General features: G+C 42.3%; 1 protein-coding gene across 2 annotated transcripts in view; it reads right to left on the bottom strand.

The window, feature by feature from the left end:
• PAMR1 (peptidase domain containing associated with muscle regeneration 1) overlaps nt 1-24,979 on the bottom strand; it is a 100,352-nt gene that overhangs the window by 44,560 nt on the left and 30,813 nt on the right. For both annotated transcript variants that reach the window (XM_027837801.1, XM_027837802.1), the window contains exons 2-5: nt 23,646-23,822; nt 20,435-20,563; nt 7,808-7,922; nt 1,428-1,645 (exon numbers count right to left, since the gene is read on the bottom strand). In XM_027837801.1, coding sequence (XP_027693602.1) covers nt 1,428-1,645; nt 7,808-7,922; nt 20,435-20,563; nt 23,646-23,822 — 639 coding nt within the window. The remainder of the gene's footprint in view (nt 1-1,427; nt 1,646-7,807; nt 7,923-20,434; nt 20,564-23,645; nt 23,823-24,979) is intronic.

The raw sequence follows: 24,979 nt of genomic DNA, 5'->3' as shown, positions 1-24,979 counted from the left end.
TAGATAGATAGATAGATAGATAGATAGATAGATAGATAGATAGATAGATAGATAGGTGGATGGATGGAAATAAAGAAAGGAGATAATTAACGGAGGGGAGGTTAGAGTTCAAGGGATTAACAAAAGATTCTCAAAGAAGGTGGAATTTTAGCTGGCACTTAAAGGAAAACAGGAAAGCTAGGAGGCAGAGATGAAGAGAGAGAGCATTTTAGACATAGAGGACAACTAGTGAAAATGACCAGAATTAGGAGATGAAGTGTGATGTGTAACAGCAAGAAGGTCAATGTCATTGGACCACACAACATATAGGGGCAAGCAAGGTATGAAAAGATTGGAGAAGTAGGAAGGGGCCAGGTTATGGAGGGCTCTGAATGCCAGACCTGGAGAAGAGAAGACATTGAGGGCGATCACATGGTAGTGGAATTAGGCATAATCATCTTGGCCCAGGTAGGCTGAACCAGGAGCAATGGGAAGCAGTTGGAGAAGTAAGGTTGAATTTGATGTAAAGAAGAAATTCCTAATGATTAGAGCTGTGCCAAGAGTGAAGCGGCTGCCTTTGGAGGTAGTCAATCCTGTCTCATGGGAAATCTTCAGCCAAAACATGGATGACCACTGGCCAAGTATGCTGTAGAGTGGATCTTTGTTTGTGTACTCATGGAACAGATAGACAATGAAGTCCCTTTCAACTCCCATGTAAACCCTAAATCTATCTAGAATGTTGTCCCCACTCATCCCTGACTCCTGGCTTTCCTCAAGACTGCTCCAATCCCACCTTCTGCAGGGAGCCTTTCTGAATCCATACACATACACTTATCCCTCCCCATGTTAGTGTCTTCCATTTGAGATTACTTTCCAATCACCCTTATATCTTATACGTACAACTTGGTGCACATTGTCATCCCCATTAGACTGTGGGGTTCCTCAAGGGCAGAGGTTGCATGTCTGCCTTTCTTTATATCTCTGGTATTTAGCACAGTGCCGGACATATAGCAAGTGTCTAATAAATGCTGGTTGACTGACTGATTCTGCTCAAGGTTAAACATCCCCAAATCCTTTGACTGATCCAGATGTTAAGGAATGGTGAAAGGGGAACAGAGGAAAAGAAGGGGAATATTCTGCCACCCCTTCTCCCTCTTATTGAATACCATATCTGTGAAACCCTGACAAAGTGACCCAAGAGTGTGAGATCCTACATGGGACTTATGTGAAGCCAGCGCTAATGGTGGAATCAATCAACACTGGTTCTTGGGGAGCTTTTCTCTCTCACTGATGAGCTAAGCAATCGTTTTCAGTGCCTGCTTAGGTTGCTGTTGACAACACAGCATGAGAAGTTTTAATGAGGCTGAGAGGGGAGAAGGAAGATATTCAGGGAGAGATTCATGTGGGGCACAACTCTAAAATGCCACATTCATTTTAATTCTCTTTACCTGTGATCTCTTCAAAGATGGCATGGAACCCATCAAAGTTCTTAGAGCCATCTGACTGGAAGAGGATGTGGAGGGAGGGCCCGGTGCTTTGAATGGGGGCTGGCCGCTCATTCCCACAGAAGCGTTTGATTATCCTGCTGTCACTGTTGTCCCCATCTCGGACCTCAACATAGTCATATTGGCACATGTAGTCAAATTCCAGGCTTAACATAACAAACCTGGAAACAGAGACAGGAAGGGGAGAAGATGACATTGGAGGCAACACTGAACAGGACCAGGGGACTTACAGGCTCATGAGATTGAGAGGTGGAAGGGGTCTTCAAGATTAAATAATCATAGGAACATAGATTTATCCACTGACAGGTACTTATTCAGTGCCTATAATGGGCCAGGCATTGCCCTAGTCCCTGGGATTCAAAACCAAAAATAAACAGTCACTACTCTCAAGAATCTTACATTTTCTTGAGGAGATGATATATATGTATATAAGTACACACATAATAAAGACAAAATAAATACAAGGTGATTTTTTTTTTCTCGATGAGTAGTAGGATACTAGCAGTAGTAGTAGGGAGCTCAGGAAAGCCTCCATGATAGTGGCATTTGAGCTGAATCTTAAAGGAAATTCTAAGAGATGGAGACAAGGGGGGAGTGTGTTCAAGTCAAAGACAGGAGGGGTATTAAGTGACCTTAAGGGTTATCTAGACCAGTAATCTCAATCTCAAAGAGAAACAGAGCCAGTCAACTGTACCACGCAGCAAAATCAACTCAGAGAATCACATATTAACATTATCTGTCTGTCTATCTATCTATCTATCTATCTATCTATCTATCTATCTATCTATCTATCTATCTATCCATCATAGATACGGTTACATATTGTACATATAATCATTATATAATGGATGTACACATATATTATTATTATTATTATTATGTGTTAAATTATATATGATGTTCTATTATATTTGTCGGGGCAGCTAAGTGGTGCAGTGGATAGAGTGCCAGACCTGAAGTCAGGAAGACTCTTCCTTATTTCAAATATGGCCTCAGATACTTACTAGCTGTATTATCCTGGGCAAGCCACTTAATCCTGCTTGCCTCAGTTTCCTCATCTGTAAAATGAGCTGGAGAAGGAAATGACAAACCACTCCAGTACCATTGCCAAGAAAATCCCAAATAGGATCATGAAGAGTCAGACATGACTGAAACAAATGAACATCATTGTATTTGTGCTTATTTTATTAAATATTTCCTAGTTACATTTTAATCTGGTCCAGGTGCTGGACAAGTGTTTTAAACCTCTGATCCAGGCCAACCCCTTCATTTTGAAGTTAGAGAAGCTGAAAGTCAAGAGGTTAAAGATAAGTTACCCAAGATCACATGAGTACCAAGTGTCAGAGCCAGGATTTGAACCTGATTTCTCTGACTCCAAATCTAGCATTCTTACAGCACTATATTGCCTCCCCAATTCTTTCATCTCATAAGTGAGGAAATTGAGGAAGAGAGAGGGGACATGGGCACAATGGTGCTGACTAGCAGAGCCTGAGCTCAGACCCACATTCTCTGACTCAAAATCCAGGCCTCTTTCTATGCCTTTTCAGAGAATCCAAGATTCACAGAGTGGGGAGAGACATTGGAAACTATCAGTGAAACCCCTGCTTCTATCAATACCACCAGGAGCTTGGCTAATGGAAATGGAAACATTTAGAAAGAAGACACATATATCTCACAGCTACATAAAGAAGAGGCAGCCACATGGCGGTGAGGGAGAGAGAGTAAAGGGGCCGACCTGACAGGAGACAGAAGCCTTCAGACCTGGAAGGTTGCCAGACTTCAAGATGGAAACTTTTAATGCTCACCACTCAAGACTTCTGAGCATTCTCGGGGAACCAAGCGGATAAGAGTCACCACCTGGAAGGTGGTGTCAGTTCTATCTGTAAACATGTCTGCTATGGGAGATAAAAAGCATGGAATTGTCTAGAACTCAATGTAACCCTAGAGCTTGTTTAACCACCTCATGTTTACAGAGGAGGAATCTCAGCTGAAGAGAAGGTAAAGGATTAGCACACAGTTATCTAGTGGTAGTGTCCAGTCTATAATACTGGACATCTTGACACTCTTTTACCTCTCATATATGTAGAGGGAAATTTCCCTATGGTTTCCACTGTCCTCCAACGGGTCAGAAAACTCCATGGCCAAGGTCAACAGCTACTGTCAGACTCCTTTGTCACAGTCCTCCCCTTACCCATTCTTGTAAATCAGACAAATCTTGGTCTTTATCAGACTCACTTGAACCTGTAGAAATGGCACGATGTCCTGCATGCACCATCCCTACCACCACCACCACCACCTTGACGCAAACATACATTCATCACCTAGACAATAAGACATTAATACGTAAAATGTTCAGCAAACTTCTGAGAGCTATGTGAACATTAGCTATTATTGCTGGTGGAGAGAATTCCTCACTGGGAGTGCCCTATACCAATGAATCACAGTTCTGGGCCAGTAATAATAATGGTGATTATCATTATTATTACTCTTGTTTTTAGCACTTAAAGGTTTATGAGAAATGAGGAAACTGACATTCATAAAGGTTCAGTGACTAACTCAGAGTTATACATAGCGAGTAAATATGAGAATCAGAAAATCTGGGTTCAATTCCTAATTCTAGAACTGGGGCTCTTTCTCTCAATCTTTCTACGTTGACCTTACAGTACAGGCATCTTAGAGAAGTAGAAAGATACGGAGAGTTGAGAGCTAGACTTAGACTTGACATCAGAAAGGCTTGAGTTTGAATCCTGAACTAATACTTGCTAGTTGTGTGACCATGGGTAAGTCACCATGGATAAGGACCTAAGCTTCAAGTTCTTCATTTGTAAAAAAGGAATAATGATGCCTGAGATACTTACCTCACATGATTTTTGTGAGGATAAAATGAGAGAAAGCACATAAAGTGTTACATAAAGGTCAGCTCTCATCACCCACATCACCAACACTGAAGCTCCCATCACTTATGGTATACAAAGTGCTTTCCTCACCATAATGCTGTAAAAGAGGGAAGAAGTATTGCACTTACACTAATTTCATTCCCAGTTTAGTGATTCTCATTCCCACACACAGCTACTAAATATCAGAGGACTTGAACCCAGAATTCCTATCTTCAAAGCCAGTTTTCTTTCCATGATTCCATGCTGCCTCTATTTCCCATGCTCTCTCATCTCAACCAGACCACAAGCCCCTACTAGTTATCATCTGTAGCATCTTCTTGCTTTCTTTGACTGTATCAAACTAGGCAAGGCGCAGTTGAGAACAATGTCAATTATGTTTTCCACAGAAAGACAAACGTTTAGAATGCCAGGGATGTCAGAGGATTTGAAGCAATGGTTGTGCTGTGGCAAGCTACATAACCAAAGAGGGACAGGAAGCAAACCACAAAGTACTTGAGGGGAGGGGGAGGGGGAACCATGGCTTAAAAGAGAAAACACAAGCCACCAAAAAACTTAAACTTTGGCTAACAGCCAGCACCTAAGGTCCTCTCTGATGATGGCTCTGTCCCTTTCATTTAATTTAGAAATGAAACAGAAATCCTTCTGAGACAGCTGCCTTTCTGCACAGTGAGAATGTCCCCATCTGCTCCTCGTGGGATTTGGAGATAAGTAACTACCAAACCAAAATGAGGCTTAAGAGGTATATGGAGAAGCCACCAGGAATGAAAAGAATGGAGGCCAGGGCCATTCCAGGTATCCCCCTACCCTCCCTGAGATGTGCCAGCAGCCTGGGAAAGGAGACATCATCTATTACCAAACAACAAAAAATGGAGGTAAAGACTCTAGGAAGAAGATAAATAACCTAGAAACTCCAGGATGCATGTATCAACCCAGCTTGCTACGCTGGGCTCCCAAAGGAGGTACAGCCAGTGGAAGCTTGATTTACTTTTGGCAAGGGCTGGCAATATTACAGTCATTAATGAAAATGGAAAGGTGCTTTCTCAATCATACACCAATACACACACACACACACACACACACACACACACACACACACACACACACACAGAACATTTGCTACCTATGTTTTGCAAGCATGGATATTCTAGATCTCTAAAAGGAGACAGAGAATTATGCTGCTTCTGCACCAGTTCTTTAGCCAACAGGAGCCAAGGTCTCCACACTTTCAGTCCTTGAGCCAGAGACAATGAAAACAATATCTACTTATCTATACCAGGGCTTAGTTTAGTGCTCAGTCAGCACTTAATGAATGCTTATTGACTTAGATTCACTTGATCATGTTCTATATGTTGGTGCCATACATCCATATGATTAGATTGCACAGTGTATTACAATGGAAGGAGTATAGGATTTGGAATTAGAAGACCTGGGCTTCTCGAACACCAAAGAAGATATGGCACAGGGCCCTGCTGGCTCCTTTTGCTTTGGTCTCTCAAGTTGGTGATAAATTGACATGCAGTTTTTAACATCTGCCCTTACTATCACCCAGCAGGTTCAGCCTCTTGCATGTTAGGCACAGTGGGGCAGCCCAGCCTTCTGCAGTGTGAACCAGCTAACCCCACCACTGCCTGTTCCCTGACCTAAACTGCCACTCTCAGACCAGCTCAGTAAAATGGGGTGAAAAGCCAAGGCGCTCCAGGATGCTGATTGAGTGAGTGAGGTAGGATCTGGGATCCAAGATGTAAAGGTGGAAGAGATTTCAGGAGGCCATTCAGGGAGGAAGTTGACTCCCCCTTATTTTACAAATGAAGTAACAGAGGCCCAGAGAAGTAAGTGATTTGCCTAAGATCACACAGCTAGTAAGTAGCTAAGGTAGGATTTGAACCCAAATCTTTTGACTCAAAATGCAGTTCCCCCTTTTAACTGCACTATACTAACAGGATCTGCTTTGCCTATTAGCTGTCTGCTTATTCCAAGGCACAGACCATCACCCTTCCTAGAGAGAACACAGGAGAGAGATTTTTGCCCATATCTTGAAATGGAGAAGAGGCATAGGGAAAGTGAATGACTCTATAGAAACTTATCATCTGAGCCTAAGAAACTGGAGACTTGTTGGCTATGTTACCAAACCATGAGGATTGGCAAGGGGATAGAGACAGAGAAAAACAGAGAGAGAGAGAGAGAGAGAGAGAGAGAGAGAGAGAGAGAGAGAGAAACAGAGAGAGACAGAGAGAGACAGAGACAGAGAGACAGAGAGAAACAGAGACACAGAGAGAGAAACAGAGACACAGAGAGAGAGACAGAGAAAGAGAGAAGGAATAACAGAGAGAAATGGAAACAGAGACATGAGCTTTCCTACCCCACCAATCTCCATTCATCTTCCCTTGTTGAGTGACAAGGAGCATGAGGCTGACATAGGGCTCATAAAAGCCTCTTCCAGGTGAGCCCTTGTACGCAGAATTATGACACTGTAGAGCATGACATAGAGGCAAGTAGGTGGAAAGGTGGATAGAGCACTGGACCTAGAGTCAAGAAGCCTTGAGTTCAAATCTGACCTCAGACACTTACTAGCTATGTGACCCTGGACAAGTCATTGTACCTCTACCCGACTCAGTTTCCTGTTCTGAAAAATAAGAATAATAATAGCACCTACTTCCCATTAAAATTAAATAATTTTGGTAAAGCACTTTGCAAACCTTGAAGTGCTATATAAATTCTAGCTATTATTATTATTATTATTACTATTGTTATTAGTCGACAGAGTATTGGACCTGGAGTCAGGAAGACCTGGGTTTAAATACTACCTTATATATCTACCAGCTACATGACCCTAAGCAAGCAATGTCCTCTTTCCAAGCCTCAACATCCTCCTCTGTAAAAAGGGTATGAGAATAGCACTTACCTTGCCTATTATGAAAATCAAGTTAGATAATGTGGGTAAACTGCTTTACAGACTTTAAATGTCAGCTATGGTTATTATCAGCATTGCAATCATCAGTAATAGTGGCTCCTTCCTTCATTTCCACTTTTTTCCTTCCCTTTTTAATAAAACTTTCTTCTGTATTATTATGAATTGTGTGTTCACAGGTGGGAAGTTGGTCTCCATCTATTGGAGGTTAGAATGCTTGCATGTTCTCAGGTTGGGGGGGGGGCAGGAAGTGAAAAAATACCCCAAAATGTCTGTTTTATCATGAGAGGCCATGCCTAGTGAAGTCAGAGGACCAATGCCAAGGAGAATTTAAACCATAAAATCACAGGGAATGAGAGGAGGGTTCAATACATATTATCTTCATAGTTGCTAAGATCCTGGTGGGAATGGTCCATTCCCTGGGGCCACTAGGCTCAAGGTCCACTGTTTCCTTCTCCTTGGCCATCAATTGCTTCTCTGCATCTTTGGGCTTCAGAAATTTGCCCCTGATTTCGTACCTTAGTTGGATGATGAATCCAGGCTTGGCATGGATGGTCCACTCACAGTGAGCATTCAGGGGGTAACTTTCTAGTAGAATCTGTCCTTTGGGGGCCTGAAGGACTTGGCCACACCCTGGAAAGAGAAAGTAGAAATTATATAAGGTGATGAGCCATAGACAAGTTATTTGTAGGAAAGCAGAGTAGAATGAGGAAGAGAAGGGGGGGGTCATCACAATTCATATTAAAGAGCTCTTCCCTTGCAATATCACTGAGAGGTAAGCAATGCAAATATTGTGGACTTACCTGAGCCTGTTTCCCCATCTGCAAAATGGGGATGAATGACTTGTCCGAAGTCATAGATAGAGCGAGTAAATGGGATCCTAGGATTTGAAGCTAGAATCTTAAAGATTATTTAATTCAGCCCTCTCATTTTACAGAAAAAGGAACTAATTAAGGCTTAGGGAGGTTAAGTCATTTGACCAAGGTCATCCAGCTACCAAGTGGCAGATCTGGACCTCAAATCCAAGGCCTTTCCCACCACTACCATGCTTTGCCTAGAGGCAGCTAGGTGATGCAGTGGAGTGCTGGTCTTAGAGTCAGGAAGACCTGAGTTCAAATCCTACCCCAGATACTTACTAGCTATGTGACCTTGGGCAAGTCACTTAATCTATGTTTGCCTCAGTTTCCTCAACTGTAAAATGGGGGTAATAATAGTACTATTTCTCAAGGATATTGTGAGTCAAGGATGAGATAATATTTGTAAAGTGTTTGGCATGTTGTAAGTGCTTAATTTCCTCCCTCCCTGTTGGAAAGGGCCTCAGAGGGTCCATCCATACCAGAACAACAATCCTATCTATATCATTCCCAAAGAGCAGTAATCCGGTTGCACTTGTTGACCTACCATCATAGACAACCCACAAATTACAGAGGCAATCCCTTACTCCACTTTGGAATAGCTGTAATTACTAGGTCTTTTCCCCCTTTTTAGTGAGCTAAAAATAGTAGCCCTGTAACTTCCACTTGTTGGCCTTAGTTCTTCTCTCTGGGATCAAGGAAAACAATGCCACTTTTTTCCCCACTGGACAACCATTTGGCTTTTTTTTTTTGGTGAGGCAATTGAGGTTAGGTGACTTGCCCAGGGTCACACAGTTAGTAAATGTCAAGTGTCTGGTCTGAGGCTGGATTTGAACTCAGCTCTTCCTGATCATAGGAGCAGTCCTCTATCTGAGCCACCTAGCTGTCTCACTCTTCAGCTATTTTAAGGCAGCCATCATCTTCCCCTCCATCCCTATCCGCAAGCCTTCTCCAGGCTAACCATCCCCAGATCCTTCAGTTCAAGGCTGGTAAGGCCCCTACAGCCTCATCATCTTGGCCCCTCTTATCCTCAGAATGCACACCTATTTGCCAATCTCCTTCTTAGAATTTGCTTTACTGTGTGATAGAATCCTCCAGTTGTGTGCCCTCACCAGGGTAGAGGGCACCATGAACACAGAGGTCTTCTGCAGACACTTAGGAGCTGTTATGGGCTAAGCGTAGAAGTCTCTGCTTACAGACAACAATGTATAATCAACAGCAGCATCATGACCATAATATTCACTTCAGGTTGTGGACATTTGGTAGGTGATGAGATTATTCTGAGCCTCTCAGAGCCTCAGTTTTTTCTTCTGAAAAATAGGGCTAGATGCCCAAGGTCATACATCTAGGGACTGGCATCATAAATGGTGCACAATGTACCAACCTGACCTAGAGGTCAAAAAAATCTATCAAATGCCCAGCCAGACATGACTTGGTGGCTAGAGTTACAGACAGCAGAAATTCACTATCTTTCTAAAATGAACAGAAAAACAAAAGCCCATACCAGAAACATAAACCTCAAAATGCCCTAGATAATTTAACAAATAAATTGTCATAGAACTGGAGCATCATCTCAGATGAAACTGTTGCCCATAACCACCCATACACAAAATAAAGATAAATGATGTTTTCATAGTCATACAGGATAATGGAGGAGCCATGGGATCTGAAGCTGGGAAGGATCTTGGAGATATGGTCCCCCTTTTCCCCTCTGACACTGCCTCCATTCTAGTGCTGGCTCTCATCACCTCACACCTGGAATGTTACTGGGGGATCTGCCTGCCTCAAGTCTCTCCCCACTCCAATGCATCCTCCATTTCAAATGATTGTCCTAAAGCACAGGTCCAAACATGTCTCCCCTACTCAATAAACTCCAGTGACTCCCTATTGCCTCTAGGAGCAAATGCAAAATCCTTTGCTTAGCATTCAAAGTCCTTCATAACCAGCCCCCCTTTCCAGTGTTCTTAGACCTTACTCCCTACCATGTAGTCTTCATGGCCTCCAGGCTGTTCCATTACCAAGACACTCCATCTCTCATCTCTGGGCATTCTCTCGGGCTGTCCCTCATGCCTGGAATGCTCTCTCTCTTCATCTCTGCCTACTGGCTATCCTGGCTTCCTTTAAGTCCCAGCTACAATTCCATCTTCTGCAAGAAGTCTTTCCCAATTCTTCTTAATTCTAGAGCCTTCTCTCTGTTAATTACTTCCTACTTATCCTGTATATAGCTTGCTTTGCATATACTTGTTTGCCTGTTGTTTCCCCCATTAGAGTGCAAGCTCCTTGAGGGCAGGGATTGTCCAGTGTGTCTTTTTGTAGCTTAGCACAGCAACTGACACATAGTGGCATTAAATAAATGCTTATTGATAGACTGGCAAATTCTTTGTGCCTCAACTATAAAATAATGGGGTTGGGCTCCATAGTTCCTAAGGTCCCTTTCGGCTCAAGAGAGCTAACATTTTTACATCGCCTTAAGGTTGGCAAAACATTTTCTATATGTCTCCTCATTTGATTCTTAAAATAATGCTGTGAGGAAGGTACAACTGTTATCTCTGCTCTCATGATCCCTTGTTTTGCAGAAAAGGAAACTGAGGTACAGAGAAGAATGAAATCAGGGTACTGAGTTTCATTTAGGATTTTATGAACCAGTCAGTACCACCTCTCTCCTCTTCCAATACACACACAGAAGAAGTAAGATTTCCCACCCCATGGGACAGGCTTGAGCGAACCTCCTCATTAAAAACAAAACTCATTTTCATTCCTCTCCCTGGACAAGTCTCATTCATCATTCCTCCCCTGTCTGTTATGATGCTTGTGAAATGAGATGCCACAAAAAGGACAAAACAAAATGCTTCTCAGACACATTTGGCCCCCTTAGAAGCTGGCAGCTCCACCAGAGCCCAAGTCCACAAACACCAGCTCTCCCTGCAAACCTACTAGAAATGGGGACGTGGGGAAAAAGAGCCAGAGTTAGAGTCAGAGGACCAGGGGCCAAATCCTGATGTTTCTACTTGCCTCCTTGTATAACCTTGGGAATCTCATTTAGCCTCTTTGGACCTCAGGTTCTTCATTTGTAAAATGGGGGGATTGGACTAAATGATCTTTGATGTCCCCTCTCTGATTTAAATTGATGTTTTGCTAGGAGTTGTGGATATTTTCCACTTTGGTCCTCTAAGATACAAAGCTACATCACCTAGAAACACCTCTGCTCTCCCAAATCCAGGAATCAACTATTGCAGAAGTCCAGGCAAGAGGGGGTGAGGCAAAGAGGCAAGGTTTGACATCCGGTCCAAGAATGGAATAGGTTGGTGAGTTCTCTCTTGCTGGCTGTGTTTAAGCAGAGGCTGGACAGTTACTTGTTAAGTATGTGATCATGGGGCATTCTTTTTAAGTATGTGTTGAACTTGTTGGCCACCGACGTCCCTTCCAACTAAATTCTGTGTTAGGTCAGGGGCCATGGAAATATAGAAAAGGGAACAGATGAGAGATGCTATGGGCTTAGAATCTCCAAGATGTGCCAGCTGATTGGTCATGGGAGCTGAAGGAGAGCATGGAGTTGAAAATGACTCCAAGCTTGGGAACTGGGATGAGTAGAAGCATGGGAGAAGTGGGGAGACAGTCAAACCTAAGTTCTCTGACTCCAAATCTGGCATTCTTCCTCCTATAATACCACTGCCCCTGTCCATGCCATTAAGATGCAGCCCTGATTCTGGAGCCTACCGCAATCCTCCTTCCCACACTGAAGGGGAGGGAAAACCTGGCCCAGAGATTGGTGGCAGCTTCCAAGCAATCCGAGACAAAGAAGCTACTTCTTGGAAATGGGCTGGATGCAAGAGGGTGTTGGATGCTGTAGACCACGAGGTGTTTATGTGTGTGTGTGTCAGGGGGTGGATTCACTCAGAGAGAATCTCCCTTTTATTTTTATTTTGGACAGCTCCTTTAGAGGAGGGTACTATTTGTACCCTCCTTCCCTCTTCAAGAGACGGGAAAGGTCAGGAGTTTGGGGAGCCCTGAACGTGGAGGCGAAGGGCATACTAACCACCTTTCTGTTGAGAGCTGAACAGTGAAAACAGCCTGTGTGTCCTTGCCAAGGAAGTACCAGTGGCCAACCAAGCAGGTGGTCCTGAGTCTGAAGGGAACTCTTGGATAAGTGCCTTGGAGGACATGCTCAGATTTACTAATGATCACTTGCTTTAGAAAGCGGGGACGCTTTCTGGAGTGAGAAGGAAAAACTCCCCTTGCTCTTACATCTTACATCCTTACACTCGCTCTTACATTCTCCATTCCCAAGGAAGAGGGATAGCCCAACATCTTCCCTCCCCTATACAAATTAAAAAATGCTCATCCCATCTCATTTCCAAGACAACTATAGGACTGGAAAGGTTCCCAACACAAGTTTACACCCACAGCAATCAGCAAGATTTTGACTCTCTCTTCCTTTGGGTAGAAAAAAAAGGAGACAGAGAGACACAACACACTTCTGCAGAGTATTTTTACATCTTTCTTCTCAAAAAGAAAAGGGGAAAAAACCACAACCCCCCGGAATTTTTAGAAAAGGAAGTCTGTTAGACTGAGTGGAATTTAAAGAAGATAGAAAAAGTCAGCCTCAATCCTTGGGGTTTTTTCCTGATCCAGGAGTTCCTTCTAGTAAGACATAGAGGAACAAAGTTGGAGTTCTACAACCCAGGAAGTCTTGTGGCCATTCTATGTCAAGGAGAGACTAACTCAAGGATTTATTCATCAAGCATTTATTTAGCACCTGCTGTGTTCAAGGTTCTGCACTTGGTTCCCATACACACACATACACTCCAAAACAAAAACTAAGCAGTTTGTCCTAAGAGGATAGTGACATCTGTGTCTGGGAAAACTGGATTTGTCTAGAGCAATTCTACCACAAGAAAGGGGACAATGACAAGGGAGGGGCCCAGGGGCCCTGACTAGCAATCAGGCCTGAGGAAGCAGTAAGAAGATCGGCAACTGGCCACAAGCTTCATCCATCCTACAAGTGGCCAGGTCCAGTCCAGCACAGTCTGCTAAGTAGTGATATGTCTTCTCTTTCCAGATACAAGCTAAAATGTCTTATCATAGAGGCCATGCACTTGACCTAACACTTGACTGCTGGGAGATGCAAACTGAATATGGGACATTTGCAGAGATACTACTCCACCATTTTCCCTGCAGGAATATCTAGACCCACAACCAGTTTTATCATTTTTTAATTTAAATGATTATTTTTTTCTCCTTTGCTGAATTTAACCATTTTGACTAAACCAACCCGGACCATGGTCTCTTTCTTTTTGTTTTGTTTTTAATAGCATTCATCACTGGACTCATGGATTGTCATAAGCAGTCAATTCAGCCCAGGACTAGCGTGGGCAAAGAGATACCATCTGGAGCTCAAACTCAGATCATTTCAGCAGCTTGAAATCTACCTGACTTTGTGGCCTAAAGCAAGTCATTCCTTCAATTTAATTCCACTCTAACATTTATTAAGTACCTACTGTAGAGCAGGCACTATGCTAGATGCTGGTGATACAAAGAAACACATAAAATAGTCCCTGCTTTCAAGGAACTAATATTCTCTAAAGAAAATAATAATAATATTGACAATAATAATGATACCTAGCATTATATAGTGTTTGAAGGTTTGCAAAGAGTCACAAATACTATCTTATTTTATAAACAAAATGTGTAGAAATATTATTTTGAAATATAATATATAAATATTATTTTATAAATAAAATATTTATGTCCAAAACAACTCTGTGAAGTAGGTACTATGATTATTCCCAAATTATGGATGAGGAAACTGAGGTTAAGGATCACACAATTAGTAAATATCTGAGGTCCGATTTAAATTCAGGGTTTACTGACTTCAGGTCCAGTGCTCTGTTCTCTGTACCACCCAGCTGTCTTTGAATATTGATAACAACAACCATAGCTAATGTTTAAATATCATTCTAAAGTTTGCAAAGTACTTTGTATATATTATCTCATTCAGTCTTTACAGCCAGTCTATGGGATAGGTGCTATTATTATTCCTATTTTATAGAGGAAGAAACTAAATCCTAGAGAGATTAAGTGATTTGCTCGGGGTCACACAGCTAATAAATACCTTGGCAGGATTTGAATTCAAACCTTACATCTAAATCCAGGACTCTATCTAGTTCACAAAACATACAACAAAGGAGACTAGATTTAGAATTCGAAGTGACCTTAGGTGTCACTCCATCCCACCCCCCTCATTTTGCAAAGGAGGAGGCAGGTCCACAGAGGTTGCCCTGCCCAAGGTCACACAGGCTGTAAGTAAATGGTAGAGACAGGTCTTAAAATGAGGTCCTCTACCTTCAAATCTAGTTCTGTGTCATGCTGCAGGTAAATGTACCTGGAGGAGCAAATACAAAGACTATACGCGGTAATACATAGTAAGGTCAAGCGAGAGTGAGTGGGAATAAGCAGAGGGAATAGTGTGTAAGCTTCCCATTGAGGAAATCAGGGATTCCACAAGGGGAAGGTGAGGAGGGCATCCATTCAAGAGGTAGGTGACCACCTGGACAAAGGTTTGGAGGTAGGAGATGGACTGTTGCATGTCCCAAACCTGGCTCATTAAACTAAAAATGAAAACAAAATAGGAGGAGTAATGTGAAAGAGGACTGAAAAGGTAGGGAGAAAACATCAACCAATTAGCATTTATTAAGTGCCTACTATGTGCCATGCACTGTGCTAAGGGCTTTCCATGCCAACTGAGGATTTTGTATTTTATCCTGGAAGAGTCACTGAAAATTGGGGACCAGGGAGGTGATATGATCAAATGCATATTTTTAGGAATACTGATTTGGAAGTTTTGTGATAGAGAGGGAGAGACTATAAGCAGAGACATCAATCAGGAGGCTATAAGTCCAGGAAGGAGTTGGTCACCATGCCCCTGGTCTTCCTGACCTCCTCTGCTCAGGCTGCCTAGAACCCATCTGGAATGGTGGGGCAGGAGCAACGTCCTAACCCTTAACTTCTCCCTTGACTTGGATGTTTGACTGCTCCTAGGGTTTGAATGAGATGGGGATTAACAGCTGTGCTCTCTCTGATGAGATGGAGTACTACCAGACCTTACTGTCTGCCTTGTCCCCCAGTACCATCACTATTCTAATAACCTAAGGACCATCCATCCCACTGCTACACCCTTAGGATTTCAAGGATTTTGTTCAGCTGCTGAATTTTCTTTTAGGTGCTGCTGTCCTCAACTAGCAGGCGAGCTCTTCAAGAGCAAAGACTGTCTCTCTACAATGCCAATGCTCAGCACAATGCTCGGCACATAATAGGAGCCTAACAAATCCTTTTTCATTGATTCACAACAGAGATTGTGGGAGTGGCAAGAAGAGGACAGATGTGAGCAATATAGAGGCGCAATCAATATGAATGGGCAACTAATAGGTATGATGGGCCAGGGAAGAGTCAAGGAGGTGGTGAGCCTAGGGGACTGGGAGGAGAACTGAGTCCTCAGTGGAAGCAGGGAAGTGGGAGGAGGGCTGGACTCAGGAAGAAACAGCCAGTAAAGACCGTCTTTGCCCCAGAGCAATGTGCGGTGGAATCTCCCCAAATTAACAAGCACTTTCTAAATCTAGTAGGCTGTAAGAATTCTTTAATAATAGTTCCCAGACATCAAAGGACTTTAGCACACATACACATAATGCTAATTGCTATTTGGGAGATAGTTTTTCCTACATATATATATTTATGTGTGTAAGTATATATATGAATATATGAATAAATGAAAGAGCATTTATTAGGCTCTTACTATGTACCAAGCACTAGAGATACAAATAGAAACAATGTTTGTATATACATATAAATGCATATATATATGTATATACACATAATACACACAATACTCATACACATATACTTTTATGAGTATGTATATACAGATACGTATAAATAGATGCATGTATGAATATATATACAAACACACATATATGAGCTTTTAAGTTCATAATCTCCTTCCCTCTAGGAATATCTATCTACTATTTATTCATCTATCTATCTATTGATAGAACTTTGAGTCAAAGTTCAAATCCAGCCTCAAACACTTCTTACTAGTATGACCCTAGGCAAGTCACTCAACCTTTGCTTGCCTCAGTTTCCTTATCTGTAAAAATGGGGGATAGTAATAGCACCTGCCTCCCAGGGTTGTTGTGAGAATCAAATGAGATATTTGAAAAGCACTTAGCATAGTGCCTGACACATAGTAGGTACTCAATAAATGCTAAGTTTGTTCCTATCTATCCTCCACCTATCTATGTATCTATCTATAGCTATATCTAAATGTGAGGAGAGCGTGAACTTAAAAACAGTAAAGGAAAAAATATCCATGCAAACAAACATATACATATACATACTCACACAGGTACACATGTGAACATATATATACATGCCATGTGTACATGCATACAATGCACACATATACATATAAGGCACATACTCATACATATGCATTAACACACACTCATACCTGTGCACCCACAAATGCACATGGAGGCACTGCACACACATATGCACATTTGAACAAGTCACATGAGAACACTCACATATGCAGACATAGACACATGCACATCCAAATGCATGTGCAGACACACATGGTTACACATGCACTATGCAGACATATGCACACACATGCACAAACACATACATATGCACACACATATAGATATGTACATAATCCTGTCTTGTTCTTCTTGTCATCTGTGAAGGACACCAAAGTTTAAGAACCCATTTCAAGCCTCATTCTTTTCCTCAGGCTCACCAGGAAAACCCCCAGCAGCCCAGATGGATGAGACTGGAGGCCTTCATGACTCCAAGATGAGTCCCTTTTCAATGACTCAGTCAGTGGGATTTCCGCAGCCTCTCTGAGGGAGGAACACCAATCCATAGGTCAATATCCTTCAGTTCCATTACCCAAGGTTGCTCTCTCTCTCTCTCTCTCTCTCTCTCTCTCTCTCTCTCTGTCTCTCTCTCTCTCTTTCTCTCTCACACACTCTCTCTCATTTGCTTTTGTTCAGCTCATTCCTATCATTCTTGGCTCTGACTCCTAGAGTTGGCTATATCAACCCTCTCTCTGCTTCATGTTCAGACTCCACAAATACTTTTAGACATTGGTCATGGCCCCCTCTTCTAGATCCTTAGTCATCTTTTGAACCAATGGGCAAATCTGTCCTCGTAAACCCCAAATCATTTGTGGGCCGATTCTTGAGCCTTGAGGGTCCCTGAAGGACCTTGAGAATCAGAGATAGCTGTATGTGAAGTTAGAGGTGTGGTGTCTTGTATTACTCTACTTCTCTCTCACTCAGTCTACTTCTCCTTAGGGAGGAGAAAAAATTCAGTATCAGGTCCAAGTTAAATAAGTTCCATTAGATCAGAAATATCTCTTTATTTTTCTAGGTCAAGTATTTTTTAAGGAGAAGTCATGGACTTGACTTTAGAATTCAGCTTCTGTCCCTCTCTTGAATTTTCTGGGATTTCACATGGCACTGAAATATTCCATCACTTCACTCATGTTGTTTTCTTGGGCTATACAGGGTGGCCTGAAGTTCAAAAGGAGTCATCATCTTTCTCTAAGAACATACGATAGCCACCACAGCAGCTGTAATCCAGTATTATCAACAAACTTTACTCAACTCAAGCCACCATAAGGCAATCTGCTTTGGTGGTAGAGAGGTCAAAATGAGCAAATGGAGAGTGGTCTGGTTATTATAATCTCAGAAACATGCCACCACTGGTAGCAATAGGGCCAGATTTGGGCAAAATGGTTATTGGTGTTTTGTGCCTTGTGACCTCCTTTCTCTTTCTCCTGGTGAGCTGCTCTGCTCCTTCCCAGTCCCTATGTCCCCACTGACTACATCTCAATGCTCCTTCACCATCCCTAGCCAAACCTCCTTAGCTAACAAGCTATAAACAGTTTGATAAATTCATCTGCAACTCCTGGGAACATTTGCTTTTTAATAGGGGACAATTTTATAGTCCAAGGAATGAGGCTCTAATAATGGTGGAATTTCAGGAATTAGCAAATGTTTTGTAAGTTTCAGTTTCATGAGTTTCAAGGGACTTCAGAAATAATCTAATCCATTCCCCTCATTTAGAGATGTTGAAACCAGTGTCCAGAAAGGTTGCAATTTGCCCAAGGTCACAAGGAGAGTAAGAAGAAGAACCAGATTATGAACTTAGGTCTATTGGCTCAAAATCTAGTTCTCTTGGTGCTGCAGTATTAAGATGTCAATGAAGGAGATGACAGAAGGGGGAGAGAGAGAGAGAGAGAGAGAGAGAGAGAGAGAGAGAGAGAGAGAGAGAGAGAGAGAGAGAGAGGAACAAGTAAGTCACCACCTGCTCTGCCAACACATAAGGTTTTCTCTGAGTAGCCATATAGGAAATCTCATAATGAAAAGGAAGATAATCAATTGACATGTTGTCTGGGTGGGTAGTGTGGTACATGCCTGTAATCCTGCTACCAGGGAGGACTGAGGCTGGTGGACTGCTTGAGTGTGGGAGTTCTGAGTTATAGCAGGTTCATTGTATTGAGAGTCTGCATTAAGTCCAACACCAATATGGAGAACCCCCAGGAGCTGGGCCATCAGGCTGCCTAAGGGGTTGTCGATTGAACTGGGATGGAAATGGAGCAGGTTAAATCTTCCATGCTCATCAGTAGTGGAATTAAGGTGGTCACTGTGCATCCAACCTGGATGAGATAGGGAAACCCTGGAAAGGAAGAAGGGAAGAAGAAAGAAAAAAAGGAAGGAAGGAAGAAAAGAAGGAAGGAAGGAAGGGAGAGAAGAAGGAAGGAAGAAAAGGAAGGAATGAAAGAAGGAAAGGAAGGAGGGAGGAAGAAAGGAAGAAAGGAGGCAGGGAGGGAGGGAGGGAAGGAAGTTTTCTGTTAGTTGGGGTAGACTTGAGATCTCTATGATCATTTCACAATGAGACTGCAAAGAGATTCCAAGGAAGGAACAGAACTATTTAACATTATCTTTTTTTCCATTTAGATTTCTATTTTCCAAGAAAAAATGTCAATAGCGTGACTAACAACAGGTCAAGCATTTAATCCGCGTCCTCAGTTGTCCAACAGCTTTTCTCTGAAAGGACTGCTCAGGGCACCATCTAGTGGGTAAATAATCAAACTGACACAGTATGCCCCAATCAATAGACCTTTCTTCACCCTCCATCAAACATGCCAAGTTTGTGGCTTCTACTGAAATGAGCCATTTTGTCACAAAGCATAGTAAGCAGAACCAGGAAACAATAGATGCAGTGGCCATAACAATTTAAATAGAAAAAACCACCAAAAAAGACTGAAATTGAATGGTGTGTGGTCATAAAGACCAAGTGTAGCCTTCGAGAAGACATGAGAAGAGGTACTTTGGTTCTCCGATTTGTGGAGGTGTGTGGGGGGGTGACTTTTGGTTAATTTTGTTGAACTCCTTTCCCTCTCCTTTCCCTCTCTGTCTCTGTCCCTTCTCTCTCTTTGTCTTTCTCTCTGTCTCTGTGTGTCTCTCTGTCTGTCTCTCTCTCTCTCTCTTTCTCTCTCTCTCTCTCCCTCTCTCTCTCTCTCCCTCTCTGTCTTTCTTTCTCTCTCAAGCCAAGCTACTTTCAAAAGAGTTTAGACAGGTTTCTATTGGTACCTGTTTTATTAAAATGTAGATCAGCAGACCCAGAGAGCCTCTGTAGCTTTACTTTCTAATCATCTCTATAGTAGAAAGATCACTGATATCAGATTCAGAAAGACCTGATTTCAAACACCAATTGTGACACTTTACTTCATGGGTGATCCTGGAAACCTGTGAGGCCATGTGGCACAATGGAAAAAGCTATGGATTTGGAGCCAGGGATGTGCTTAGAATGGGGCTTTGCCACTTACTATCTCTGTGACCTGAGACGTCAGTCAACATTTCTGGGCCTCAGTTTCCTCACCTGAAAAAAGGAAAGAGCTTGCACTCAATGGCTCCTAAGGTTCATTGCAGCACTACCGAATATTTTATTTTATATTTTATGACCTCATTTCCCTTCAAGGTACCTTGGTTTCCTCATTCTGTCACATGCAAGATTGAACTAAGTGACTTCTGGGTCTAACCCTATTACCTCATCTCACCTCTCTTGGTCTCAGTTTCCTCAGCTATAAAATGGGAATAATATTTGCACTCCCTACTTCTCTGACTTGTGACCCCATGCCCCAGCCACAAGGAACCAAGGTCAGTCTTGTTGAAAGAAAAAAAAACAAGGGGAAAGAGAGCTCTAGCTATCACAGGGACTACTTACTCATGCAGTCTCCTCCATACCAGCCTCCTCGACATTCAGCGCAATAGAATCCCTTCACATAGAAGTCGTCCAGAGAGCCTCCCCAGGAGCCATTACGGCAGCTCTTACAGTTCTCAAAGATGGTACAGCCTGGAACACATTCAAGAAAGACTCATTATGGAAGAGGTCACATGTGCTTTGATTTGAGAGAGACAGAGACAAAGATGGGGGGGAAGGGAGAGGGAGAGGGAGGAAGGAGGGAAGACAGAGAGAGAAAGGAGGGAAGATAAGGAGTTGAAAGGGGAGAGGGAGAGAGACAGAGACAGAGAGACAAAGACAGAGAGAAGGGAGGGAGGAGGAGAGAGAGGGAGAGAAGGAGGAAGGAGGGAGGGGAGAGACAGACAGACAGAGACAGACAGAGAAAGGGAGGAAGGAGGAGAGGGAGAAGGAGAAGGAGGGAGGAGGAGGAAAGGGAAGGGGAGAAGGAAGAAGGAGAGAAAGAGAGAAGGGAGGGAGGAGGAGAGGAAAGGGAGGAATGAGGGAGGGAAGAGAGAAAAAGTCACAGAGAGAGAGATCATGAAGGAAGGTAGTGAATGACTTTTGGGGAGCTGGGTAAAGAGAAAATCTTAAGCTTTAGGGCTCTTTCAAGGTATCAGCCAGTCTCAGATGTTCAAATGGATCTATGATATCATTGATGTAAGTATTCCTTCAGCTCAAATGCCGAGCACAAGAAAAATCTTGGAGTCATCAGGAGCTGTTCCTACGAGTCTAGTTCAACTCAGCAAGTGTTGACTAAGGGCTTACTATGAAGAGTAAGGCACTACAAAAAAAAAAAAAAAACAGAAATACAGCAGTCCTTGCCCTCAAGGAATTTATATTCTGCTGGGAGAAATGCCGCTGATACACAGATAAGTACAATAAAATGTAACTGGAGGAAGAAGAGGACTCGGTCAGCTGGGGCATCCAGGAAGACTTTTTAAAAGAATTAATACCTGGGTTGAGTTTTGAAGAAAGAATAGAATTCTGATCATTAAAGATGAGGGTCCTCTGAGCACGGGCAGATGGCATGAAACAGGCTTTCTTTCCTCCTTCCCTTTCGTAAACAATGCATGTGAATCACAGGATTTCAAGCCAGGGGGGACCTTAGGGATGATTGAGTCCAATGCCCTCATTTTACAGATGAAGAAAACTGAGGCAAAAAGGGGTTAAAGGACATGCCTAAGTTTACATGAATAGCCAAGTCAGGATTCGAATTGACTTTCTCTGACCTTAAATCAAGCACTCTTTCCACTATTTACTATTGTACAGCATGGGATGGTGTTGGCAATATGTATATATATGCATATGCATTGCATATCTATATATTTATCTACAGATGTGTGTATTAGATATAGACATAGCTATAGATATGGTATATATGTATATATACATATACAAAGATGCATATCTTTACATGTGACATATGTGTATATATATACACATAGATTTCCAAAACCAACCCAATGTCGTATATATAAAACTATCAATATCTATAACATCTATATCTATCTAACCTATACCTATATCTAAACCATCTGTATCTATCTAATATATAACTAAATCATCTTTATCTACTTATAATCTGTATCTATATGTAAATATATATCTAGTCTATATCTAATGATATCACTTCTATCGTCCATATCTATTTCTATATTTATACCTATATCTATATCTATATTTTCATCTATATACCTATCGCATAGGCCAAATATGTCCCTGAAAAAATCTTGGTGCTAAACTCTAAAGATCAGTTTCTCATTATCCCCAGAGAAGTTCATAGTTGCCTCTACGTGCATTTTCTCCCCTGGGGAAGTGAATAATGGATACGATGGGGGTAGGTTTCAGCTTACTAGTTCTTGGAATCAGAGGATATGAGTTCAAATCTTGGCACTCCCTATTCCTGACTGTGTGATCTTGAGTAAGTCATTCGCATCTGTGGACCTGTCTTCTCTTCAGTAAAAGGAGAGGATTCGATGGGATGATCTCCAAGATTCCTTCCAACCCCAAATCTATGAGCCCAGGTCATTTCATTTCTCTGAGCCTCACTTTCCCTTTTTTATAAAATGAAGGGGCTGGACTAGATGACCTCTGGGTTCATGTCCAGCTCTGAACTGATAACCTCATATTCCCAGCTTTGCCTCTTCCTTTCAGGGAGGCAGTGTACTAGCTGTTCTGTCTATGCAGCTGTCTCCAGTGTTGACTTCTCGTCACAAATTGGTACTTAGCATTGGGGGAAATTCCAAAGACTTCAGAAGAGTTCTTCTGAGCTCTCTTGAGCTTCTGGTGCCTGGAAAATGCATTTGGAAATCTCTGGGTTCTCCCCAGAAGAATGCTGCTCTTCAGTTTCCAGTCAGCCCAAGGTTCAGATGTTGAGTTGTAGTTTTAAAACTTCCATAAGGAAGAATTTGGTTTTTTTAAGACGTCTGTGGAAATGTCAATGGATTTCTGTCTACACCAGGAATGAGAGCCATAACTAGCATGTGGTAAATGGGCTTTTACCCAAGGATGCTGACTGGGGAGGAGGCACAAAGATTGTCATCTTCCAAGTGGATGGTATACTTTGTCCTAACACAGTAGTGGTGGGCTCTTGGAAGACTACCATGTATTCCCACCTCCACCTCCCAACACCTGCCTCAGAACCTACCTCCTTCCATCACTTTGATTGCATCAGACCAGGGCAAACTGCTAATGTATTAGGTAGGAGGAAACCCATACACTAGGAATGCCCAGATGTCATAGTGTGGAAGAGGAGAAGGACTGCTGGATTCAGAGTCAAAGGCCCCAGATGTACAACTCTGCCATTTGTTACCTATGTAACCTTGGGTAAGTGTTTTAAGCTCCCTGAGCCTCAGTTTCCTCATCTGTAAAATGAGAGGGCTGGACCAGATGGCCTCTCAGGTTCTTTCTAGCTGTATATCTAGGACAATATCTATAGTGGCACATGCTGCTGGGAAATTATGTCTCTGAGGCTCAGTCTCCGTATCAGTTAAATGAGAGTGAGATCTCTTCCTAGCCCCATGTCTGGAGCCTGGGTCTGTCTTCTTCCTGGGTCCTTAGCTTGGGGTTAGGGTGTGCCACCACCAGAGGGCAGTCATGTTTTTGATTATGGCTCCATGATTCAAATTTCCAGGTGTCAGCTAAAGATGCAATTATGTACCTAGGGAAGAACTGCTTAGCATAACTCACTCACCTGGGTGAATCAGACAGGAGTCACACTCGTTTTCCTCATTCCGGCAGCAAGGGATAGTGTAGCCAACTACTTCTTTCTTCCCTGGGCACACACACTCAATCTGGTCATATTCACAACACTCCCGACACATGATATTCCATTCAGCCCCGGGGCAGGCTTCATTGATCACTGTATACTCTGAAATCCAAATCAAAAGCGGGCAAATGAGGACAGCCAGGTCAGTTCTGTAAGTCACTGTGTTTACACTCCCTAAGATACTGTTTCTCTGAAAAATGACTGGTCACTTTAACGAGATTCAACAAGTATTTGTTAAGCACCTACTGTACACATGGCAATATTTCTAAATCTAGAAATATAAAATAAATATTATATATTTATGTAACATATAATATATAAATATTATATAAATAAATAAAATAAACATTCATACCAGATGAGCAAATACAAAGTATATACTAAGTAAATACATTATTTTTTTTTTAGGGAAAAGCATTAACAACTGAAAAAAGTCGGGAAAGTCTTTGTAAATGGCACCTGAACTGAGCTTTAAGGGGAGGTAGGAATTCTAAGAGAGTGTGGTTATAGGAGGGAGAACATTCTGGAGAAGCATGAAGGACAGTCTATGCAAAGGCATGGGAACAGGAGACACAATTCCAAATATAAGGAATACCATTAAATAGGACAGTTAGATTGGAAAGTAGAATATGTGAAAGGGAGGAATAAGAAATCCCTCTGGAAGTATAGAAGGGAACCAGATTGGGAAAGGTTTTAAGTGCCCAACAGAAGAGTTTATATTTTATCCTTGAGTCAATGGGTGGTCAATAACACTTCTTGTGTAGGAGAATAATATGGTCAAACCCAGGTTTTAAGAATATCAATTGGACAAACCATATGGAAGAAGGGAGAGGCTGGAACCAGTTAGGAGGTTTATAGTAGACCAGGTAAGAGGGATAAAGGCCTGAAGAAGGGGGAGCTAAGTGGAGATAAGGGAACTGATCAGAGAAGTTGTGAAGGTGGAATCAATAGAACTTGGTCACTGATCTCACTCAGTGACAGGTAAGAGACTGCAGAACAGAGAATGATGCCAAAATTTCCAATCTGGAGTACTGAAGAAGAAAGAGAAACAACATGGACTCCTCCTACATTATTACAGGTAAAAGGCTTTTTTATTTCTCCTTTTGGTCGATTATTAGATAACTTTCTCAGAGCTCCAGAGTGATGTCTCTGGTTACCCAGAAGGCCGCATACATAGTGCCTTCACTGCTGATACATTGGCAGCACAAATAAGCATTTGAGATCCAGCGGAACTGAGATGTAACCTACTTACACCAGGT

The sequence above is a fragment of the Vombatus ursinus genome, unplaced genomic scaffold, assembly GCF_900497805.2.
Source record: "Vombatus ursinus unplaced genomic scaffold, bare-nosed wombat genome assembly UNPS02014822.1, whole genome shotgun sequence".
NCBI lineage: Eukaryota > Metazoa > Chordata > Mammalia > Diprotodontia > Vombatidae > Vombatus > Vombatus ursinus.
This window is presented reverse-complemented; position numbering and strand designations above follow the sequence as displayed.